At 54.7% G+C, this 9617-nt stretch overlaps 1 protein-coding gene across 1 annotated transcript; it reads right to left on the reverse strand.

Annotated features, from left to right (window-relative positions):
• Window positions 1–2333: 2333 nt before the first annotated feature.
• FAM43B (family with sequence similarity 43 member B) lies at window positions 2334–4803 on the reverse strand. Its single transcript, XM_060141212.1, has 2 exons — window positions 2760–4803; window positions 2334–2643 (listed from the first exon to the last, which is right to left on the reverse strand). Exon 1 carries the CDS (start codon window positions 4388–4390, stop codon window positions 3404–3406), a length of 987 nt encoding a protein of 328 aa, XP_059997195.1. The 5' UTR covers window positions 4391–4803; the 3' UTR covers window positions 2334–2643; window positions 2760–3403.
• Between the last annotated feature and the right edge of the window lie 4814 nt (window positions 4804–9617).

Genomic DNA, 9617 nt, shown 5'->3' on the forward strand with positions numbered 1-9617 from the left:
CCGGCTGTCTGTTGCTCTCGGAAAGCCCTCCATTGACACATTCACACTCCAGCGTTACTTCTCAGGCCTAGTTGACCCAGTGGACCTAAGACACACACAGCATGGGGGCTGGAAGGAAAGTTTAAAGGGCATCTCACCCAGTGTTTAAAACTCGAAAAAGAAAAATCCATTATTCAACTGGAATCCCATAAACCCCAAAGGGAAAACAGAGGAGATGCTCCAGTTAAAGCAGGTGGGGGGCGGCCTCCCCATTCTGTCTCCCCATCACTCCCCACAGCAGCTCCTGGGGCACCCCTGGGAAACCTAGGACTGGGAGAACTCTCCCATTTTTATTTTACAGGTGGGGAATCTGGTGCTGGAAAAGAGGCACAGGGACGCCAGATGGCTTGCCCAATGCCTCAGGGATCTTGAGCTTGTGTCGAAGATCGGGGGAGAAAGGCAGTCAGCGCATAGGTGGAGCGGGTCTGGTTTTCCAGGATGCATCTTCCTCCTTTGGTAGCAACGATGCTTGGGGCCTGCTGGCTGGGGCTGCCCTCAATACCCAGTCTGTAGCCTGGTGGCAGTTGGCACTGTGCTGGCTCCCCTGTGGTTTATCTCATCCTCAACCCACTGTGGGAGGGAAGGGGGACCAGCTCCTTCCTCCATCACACACATTGAGAATAGAGTTGTGGGAGTTAGGATTAGTGGTTAGGATTCCGGGCTTTCACTGCCATGGCCCTGGTCAGGGAGCTGAGATCCCGCAAGCTGCACAGCGTGGCCGAGAGAGAGAGAGAGAGAGAGAGAGAGAGAGAGAGAGAGAGAGAGAGAAAACAACTTATAATCACCGTTGCCAGGGAGAGTGGAGTGGACGTGGGGGGAAGGCACACTAAAAATCCTAATGTAAAGAGAAGAATCCTATGGGTAAAATGGTTGTTCTTCACATGTGCTGGGCATTTCATTATCTGCCAAAGCTTCTTCACAGACATGATTCTATTTAATTCTTATAATCAGCCTGTCAGGTAGATATTAGCCCCCTCCCATTTTACCAATAATAAGGTGAGGCTCAGAGAGGCTGAGTGAGTTGCCTAACATCATGCAGCTGGTAAGGAGGCAGGGACAGTCCCTTCACTCTGGTCTTCTAACTCCAGGTCTGGCGAGCATACTGTGAGCAAGGAAAGGAAGGAGGCAGTTCTGTGTGTGTGTGTGTGTGTGTGTGTTTATGCTTTGCGAGGCTGCCAGAGAAGAGTGGAGGAGCAGAGGCTAAGGCTGGGAGCGTGCTTGTGAATTATTATATTGCAAGTGTTCTTTTAATTATACGCATTTCACTTGAGAATATAAGAGCCACAGGGAAGGGACTCCTGGACCGCTAGGACCTAGCTTAGTGCCTGTCCCAAGGCAGGCATTTAGTAAATTTCTGCTGCAAGCATCTGATTAAAGAGGGTGTGCTTGTGACCTTGTTTCTGGGTGAGGTTGTCTCTAACCCCAGAGGCTGCCTTGCAGCCCATCCTCCTCTCCCGGGGCTGACATCTTCCCACTTCCTTCTCTCCTTCTGTATATGGGGAGAAACACCAACAAATCCCCTGGCAATGCATAAGAGGGAAGCAATGAACATGCAGGGTATCCCTGTCACCCCCAAAACTAGTGAAGTCAAGCCCAGATTTCCCCTTCAGAGTCCCCCCCCGATCCTGTCTGGGTTCCTCCAGGGCGAAGCGGCAGTGGTACCCTCTGTTCCAGCAGCTCCAGGAAACAGAACAATCCTGATTGCTGGCGATTGCAGAGGCCACTCGTCTGGGCTCTGGACAACTCTGGGATCAGTGCCCAGCTCAGCACAGAAATAAAGAAGATATCCAAGCTCAGGACTCCTGCTGTTATAATGGTCTGGACAGATCTCTCCAGCTCCTCTGAAAGCAAATTGGGTTGCCCACCCCTCTCCCTTACATCCTTGAGGAGACCCAGCAAATACCACCTGCTTTGACATACATACACATGAATCTTCTCAAAGATACATGGCTGATGAGAAGGCCCCAGCCCAGTGCCCCCTCCCTGCCAAATGTCCCAGAGACACTTGTGTTTGGTGCCCAGGCAGAGAGACATTCCGGGATGCTGAGAAAGACAGCTGACACCCCTTCCAGGCTTGGCACAGGTGCCGTGCAGGCGAGGCACCTGCTACTGTCTCCTTTCCCGACATGAAGGGAACAGCTTCCTGGCAGCAGCCCCTTCGTCCCCCCCTATCCTGAGAGTTGGCTCCAACTGCTAAAGGGGATACTTCCTGGGGTCTTCTCCTGCCCTTTAAGGTTCTGATGATAATCTTTTCACCCCCAGCAGGCCTGGCATCAAACACAACACAGGAGTGGTGACAGGCTGAAAAAGCAGGAACACTTTATTTACAGTGATCATTTGGTGACACATAGATCTTTGGGCTTTTAGTGGCCTTGCTGAGAGACACGTGGGCAGGGGCCCGCTCTCTCTGTTGGGTTACCGCATCCTCCTGCCTCATCCTGCTATGAGAATCCAGCTGCTGTCAGGACCCTCGTGCTCTGACAAGCCTCAACTTGGGGGCATCCCTCCTGTGTCCATTTTCTGGGTAGTCAGTGCGCTCAAGCACTGCCAGAGGTCCTCCTTCCCTCCTCTGGAGGTCTCGTCTTGGTCCTGGTTGTGGGGCACCTAGGGGGGAACCACACACTTCGGTATGCAGAACGATGGGGGGTGAGGAGTCCTGTGGGGGGTGGCAGGTGCCAGGGCACAGGCTTGGACAGCAGTCTGGTGCAGAGAGCTGTTACCTGGCCTAGCCTGTGGTTGGGGTTGGTGGGAACATCCCAGTCTTCTCCAGAGCCAGAGCAGTGAAGTCCCAGAAGTCCTCCAAGGGGTAGAGAGGCCAGGTATAGAGAAGTCTTCCTTGTGTGTATGGCAGCAGACTCAGTTGCCACTTTGGGCCTGGCCTCAGTTCTCCAGGGCTACTTACTCTTCCCCCTACAAGAATGCCTCCCCAGGGTTGGTCTCATCCCAGGGAGGAAGGCTAGCTTGGTCACTGCCTCCACCTGGCCAAGATCCAAGGCCACCCTCCTGGATTTCTGGAAACGTCTCCCCCTCTTCTCTTGAGAGGATGTTTGGGGAGGGAGGGCGTGGTCTATGGGTAAAGAGACTTGGTGGGAAGCGTAGGGGGCAAATCCACAGTGGAGGGCTCCGGGAGACTCAGGTGGGGAGAGAGGTGAGCACTGAATTCTGCTGCTCCCCCATCTGGTTCCCCAATACAAGGGCGTGTCAGGCGTCACCGTGAGCCAGGATGAGGCTCGCGCCGACAACAGAGACCACGAGGGAGGCAAGGGCCGGGGTGCCAGGGGGAGCCGTAGCGGGCAGGGCCGGGGTTAGAGGCTGTAAATCAGGCCGGCCGGGTCTGGGGCCGCAAGTCCTGTCCCTTCGGCTCTCAGCGCGCCTGGCCCGCCCGCTCCCGGTGGCCGGCCTTCCAGCGGCGAGGCTGCGAGGGCGGCGGAGGCGCCGGGGCGCCCCGCAGGCTGCACGTCCTCAGCTCCCGGGCCAGGCTGAGCACCTCCGGCCGCTCGCTCTGGGGGGCTCCTTCCTCGAGCTCCTCCGCCTCCTCGTCCTGGTCCTCGTCCTCCTCCTGGATGCTGCTGAGGCGCGGCGCCCCGCGGCCGCGATCGGCGGCCGGCGGCCGGTAGGCGCACTTGGCGTTGAGCAGCCGGCGCAGCGGGGCGCGGGGCACCGAGGCGGCGGCGCCCCCAGCGAGGAGGTGCTGCTGGCGCACGTGGCGCGCGTCGCTCTGGCGCTGCAGGCGCTTGAAGTCGCTGAAAGCCGCCAGCGCGGTCTGGCGGAGCAGGCGGGCCAGGGCGCGCGCCTTGTGCGCCCGCGCCAGCAGCACGGCGTGGCAGCGCAGCACCACGGCCTTGTGGCGCGCCTGGTGGCGGTAGACCCAGGCGAAGACGCGCGGGTGGCGCCCGTCCGCCGTGCAGTAGGTGATGCGCGGCAGCAGGTAGGCGTGCGCCGGTCTGCGGCCCCCCGAGCCCCCAGAGCCGCTGCGCTCGCACGGCTGCATGCGGATGCCGTGCGGCCCTAGCGTCAGCTTCATCTTGGTGCCCCCGCCCGGCCCGCAGCGCGCCCAGATCTTGCCCACGGCGTCGTCGGTGCAGCCGTCGCCCTTGGCGTGCAGGGTGACGGCGTTGCCCAGGTACCACACGGTGTAGGTCGGGTCCTCCTTGTTGAGCTCCACTTTCTGGCGCCGGCTGCGGAACACGCGACCCAGGCGCTCCAGCGGCCAGTCGGGCAGCAGGTCCGGGCAGGAGCGCAGGAAGCTGGAGAGCAGCGACGTGTAGGCGAGCCCCGGGCTCAGGCTCTTCGCCTTGCACTTGGCCTCGTCCTCCACTAGCACGAATTTGTTACGTCTCCAGGGCAGCATCGCGGCGGCGGCCAGAGGGGCTGGGGACGCCGCGAGCTCACGGGCGTCCTGCCCGGCGGCCGGGGGGAAGGGAGGGCGCGCAGAAGCCCGCGGCCCCGGGCTTTCGAGAAGCTGGGCGGCGCCGGAGACAGTCGGTGCCCAGAGATGCCCAGTGCCAGGCAGGGCTAGCTAGCTTCGCAGATGCCCGGTGCCCAGCCGGGCTGGCAGCCGAGATGCCCGGGCGGCGGCCGAGCGTCCGGGAACAGCGTCCCCCGGGAGTCGCTCCAGCCGTCCGGGAAGCAAGGAGCGGCAGGGGCTGGGCGGGGAGGAGACGCCCCTCAGGCACGAATAGGGGGAATCCCACGGCCCCCGCCGCCCAAATTGCGGCGGCAGGGAGGTCGCCGGAGCCGGGGCTGGCGGCTGGCTGCTCGGAGGGGTAGACCGAGAGAGCGCGACTGCGGTGGGGACTCCTTCACGCGTCGCGGCTCCACCTCCCCGGGCTGCCTACATCACCGGGCGGGACCGCTAGCTCTCTTGTCCCCTCCTCTCGCCCTCCTCTCTCTCCTCCCCCGCGCAGGCTAGCAGTGCTCTTCGCCCGAGACCCAGCACAGGCGCGGTGGATCGGGTTTAATCATTATCGTCGGAGGGGAAGGGGTGGAGGTAGGAATCTCCTGAAATCCACCGGAGGGCTTTGCCAACGCAAGTTTCTCAGGTCTCACTGGTGGTCTCTAAGCTCCTCCTGGAGCGTTCGGTATCCCCCTCCTCTTTCTAGGATTCCCATTGCCCCTCACATCCCTACCCGCATCTCTGAGGGTGAGTTCGGGTGGGTTCCTGATGGGCCGGCCTGGCTCACTTGGCCTCTTGTCTGCGCAGCAGAAAGCCAGATGAGGCGGCCGAGCAGTGCAATGGAAAAGTACTGTCGCTTGGTGAAGCGTTCTCCCAGGTTCTTCCAAGGTCGTGGGCCAGGCTCCTGCGCCTGAGCTGGGAGACCAGTCACAGCTCCAGCAGCCGGTAGTGGCTCTCGCCTGGACTAAAGCCGGGAGGGTACTCTCGGAGGGTGGGGAACCTTCCAGAGTGGTCCTGGGTCTGTGGGAATTGCAGATCAAAAGCTCCTTTGGCCAAACGGCAGCCTCTGACTCTCCCGGGATTAAATAGATACCACTACTGTTTGTGACCACCTCTCCTCCTCCCGGCCGCCACCTCCGGGGGTTTGCATTCATTATGTCATTATCGCAGGACTACCCAGGCTCTCAGTTAAGCAACTTGCCCAAGGTCACAAAGCTGACAGGAGGTGGAACTGGGGCTCCACTCAGGCTCGGGTGACCCACGACAGGACCCTCACTCTTCTGTGAGTCCACCGTATGCTGCATATGGACGGGGCGTTTTCCACCCTCCCCTGAGACCTTCCAGTGGGGCCTCTTACTAGGGAGGGGTCCTAGTGTACTGGCAAAGAGATACTTGTCCCTGGGTATGGGGACACATCTGCCCCTTTCAGGATCTGTTAAATCACAAGCTCCCTAGAATCTCAGGACTGCTCTGATTGGGGCCCAGGAGTCTCCTACAGAGCCGACACCCAAGCCCTTTCGGTGGCTTCAGAACAGGTCATTTGGGGAGGCTTCCAGGTCAGGAATGAGCCCAGAGGCTTGGGCTAGGCCAGGCCAAGCCAGGTGACCTCCCAGAGTGGGGACAGCCTGGCCGCATTCGCCCCAGGCCAGCCGGTTGGGCTCAGAATTCCTGGTGGGGGGGTGGGGGGATAAAAGCAACCCTCCCCCTCCCAAGGCTGCCTCACTGAACGCTCCTAAAATGACATGCAAATAAAGAATAGGAAATGACTTGGAACTGCAGAATCTTAGCTTCAGTGGGGGCCTCAGAGATGACCTGGTCCACTGCAGCCTCATTTTATTTTATTTTTAAGGTGGAAATGTCTTTATGGCTTGTTGCTGATTATAAAAGTAATACATGCTTGTGGTAAAAAAAAATCACTCCAGAAGGACATGGAGGTCTCCTACTGTCCCCACGCCATAGCCATGGCCTTATTTCTCCATAAGAGGACAGGCTCTGAGAGGCACAAGGATCCACCCACTGGACCTCACTGCCTCGGGGTCCTCTTCCCCACAAGCATCAGGAGGCTGGTGGGAGCAGCCAGGAGCAAAGTTTCCGCTTGCAAGGCTGAGATATCTCCAAGCTTTTGGGAAGGCGTAGCCTCCTGGGGTTGCTAGAGTTAATGTATCATGACACAGGAAGCCCAGTTAAGTTTGAATTTCAGCTAAATGGCCATTTCTTTAGTATAAGCGTGTCCCAAGCACTGCCTGCATTCGACCCCGTAACTAAGCCTCCTGCCTCTCAGAGAACAGGAAGGGGTGGGGCGCTGCACTTGGGAGCCTAGTGTAGGCTCGCTCACCTAGTCCTGCTTCTGTTGTTCCCACTGCTTTTGGAATATCCTGGCGGGGGGTGGGTGTGGGGAGGGTTACACGGGACTGCGTTGAGATCACAGTGTGCAAGGGTATGTTTTGTTTGTTTGTTTGTTTTTAATTTTCATTTTTGGCCACGCGGCATATGGGATCTTAGTTCCCTGACTAAGGGGTATCTGTACCCCTGCAGTGGAAGTGCAGAGTCTTAACCACCGGACCACCAGGGACGTCCTGCAAGGGTGTGTTTATGTTAAGTCCTCTGGACCACAAAGCAGCATTTGACATCGTTAGCCATTTTGTTACCTTGTGGACAACTCACCTTGGCCTCCGTTGCAGGGGCTTCCTCCCTCTGGCACCGGCTCTGGGACCACTCCTCCCTTCAGGGGCTCCTCCTGACACCCTCGGGCCTGGTGTCCTGCCTTCGGCTCCTCTTCCTCTAAACTTGTTCCTTGGAAGGGTTCAGCTGCCCTAGAGCTCCCACTGTCCTTTCTATTCAGAAGACTGGAGAGGCTGGCCTGGTCCCATTCATCCAGGCAGAGCTCAAGGCTGTCCCCTCCCTTAAGTCTTCCTTCCCTTCTCTCCCATCCATGGTAGGAGCTCCTGGCTTTGTACCAGAGCAGTATCATCACTGCTTCACAGACTGGCATGTAGTTGGACTTTTTTTTTCTTTTTTCAATTTAATTTTTAGCTCTAGCATATTTATACTGGTATTAGTTGAAAAAGTCATATAACTGCCTTATAGTAGACGTGTAATTAAAAAATCAGTCCCCTACCCCATCCTTTCCCCAGTCTCAAGTCTCACTTCCAAAGACAACCCCTCTTTCATGCATTTTAGATGGAACTTCTGTCATATGCCTCCTTATTTATTTATTTTTTTTCTGTACGCGGGCCTCTCACTGTTGTGGCCTCTCCCGTTGCAGAGCACAGGCTCCGGACGCGCAGGCTCAGCGGCCATGGCTCACAAGCCTAGCCGCTCCGTGGCATGTGGGATCTTTCCAGACCGGGGCACGAACCCGTGTCCCCTGCATCGGCAGGCGGACTCTCAACCACTGCGCCACCAGGGAAGCCCCCTCCTTATTTTTAAATAACACACCTAATTCAGATTTCCCACTTTTTGAAACTTTATCTATTGCCTCTCTTCTATGGAAGGTGAAGATTTCATCTACCCGCATCCCACACATTATTTTCCCTTCCTTCCTCTCAGTTTAGTTATATCATTTTGTTGCTGTGGCATCAGTATTCAGTGTTCAAGTATTATGTCTATGTATCTATTGTTCATAGCTGAACCTTGAAGTGTGTTATGATTTCATTTTTCCTTACTGGACAACATTTTTACTTTTCTAGAGGTATTTAATCACCTTATTAAAAAACAAAAACAAAACAAAACAAAACAAACTTCCTTATGTACTCATCACTAATTCATCCCCCAACTGTCCAGAGGTACTGTAAAATGTCCCTCTACCTGGTTGAACACACCAGGTGGTCCTTAGAGACACCCCTCCTGAGGCGTCCTCCCGGGGCTCCAACCTGGACTGCTTACCCTACAGACCTGTAGAGCCATTGTCCTGGGACCTTGTTTTACTACCACCCTGGAAATTTCCTTTGACTCTTTCCTGTGTTGGATCCTGTTTTCTGGTTCCCTTGCTTTCTGCCTTCCCCCCCACCCCCGCTCCCAAACAGAGTTTATTTCCTTGCTTTGGTAGAGCATGTATTCCAGTAGCTTTGATTGCTGGTTCTGCTGGGTGTAGAGTTCTAGATTGGAAATAAATTTCCCTCAGGATTTTGAGGAGTTGACCCATGGTTGCTGTTGAAAAGTCAAGCGACACTCTGATACCGAGCCTGTGCGTGTGACTTGAGTTCTCTCTGAACGTTTTTAGGACCTCTCGGAGGTCTGAAGTTCCAAACGATGTGCATTCACTATGGGCACCTCTTGGTGAACCTTTCAATCTGGAAGTCAGTCTCCTAATCTGAAAATCAATTTTGGGGACACTTCTTTTTGCTGATTCCCTCCATTTCATTTCTGTTTTTGTTTTTTTCTAGTTTAGTTGGATGTTGGGCTTCTTGGATTGATTCTCTAATTTTTCAAAATGTTCTTTCCAATTTTCCATTTTAAAAAATGTTTGTTCTGTTTTCTGGGACATTACCTCAACTTTATCTTCCAACTTTTCTATTTGGATTTTTTTGGGTATGTCTCTTCTCATAATTTTTCACTTCTAAGAGCAATTTCTTGTTCTTTTTTATAGCATCCTATTCTTGTTCATGGACATATTATCTCCTGTTCCTCTCAAAATATTAATTATAGTTGCTTCAAATTTTTTTAAAATTTTAATTGTGGTGAAATACACATAACACTTAACGATCTTAACCATTCTTAAGCGTACAGTTCAGTATTGTTAAGTATATTCACATTGTTGGGCAACCGATCTTTAGAACTTTTCATCTTGCAAAATCAAAACTTTGTACTAACAAAACAACTCTCCATTTCTCCCCCGGTCCCCACCACCCCCACCCCCAGCCCCTGGCAACCATCATTCAACCCCCTGTCTCTATGAATCTGAGTACTCTAGGTACATTATATAAGTGGAATCTCACAGTATTTGTCTTTTTGTGACTGGTTTATTTCAGTTAGCGTAATGTCTTCAGTGTTCATCCATGTTGTAGCATGTGTCAGTATTTCCATCATTTTTAAGGCTGAACAATAATCCACTGTATGTATATAGCATATTTTGTTAGCCATTCAGCCACTGATGGACACTTGGGTTGCTTCCACCTTTTGGCTATTGTGAATAATGTTGCCATGGACCTGGGTGTATAAGTATTTCTTGGAGACCCTGCTT

This window comes from Lagenorhynchus albirostris, chromosome 2 (genome assembly GCF_949774975.1).
Source record: "Lagenorhynchus albirostris chromosome 2, mLagAlb1.1, whole genome shotgun sequence".
Lineage (NCBI taxonomy): Eukaryota > Metazoa > Chordata > Mammalia > Artiodactyla > Delphinidae > Lagenorhynchus > Lagenorhynchus albirostris.

Excerpts from the sequence above, each read along its gene's own strand:
- FAM43B (XM_060141212.1), bottom strand. The coding sequence starts at position 4,390 with ATGCTGCCCTGGAGACGTAACAAATTCGTGCTAGTGGAGGACGAGGCC.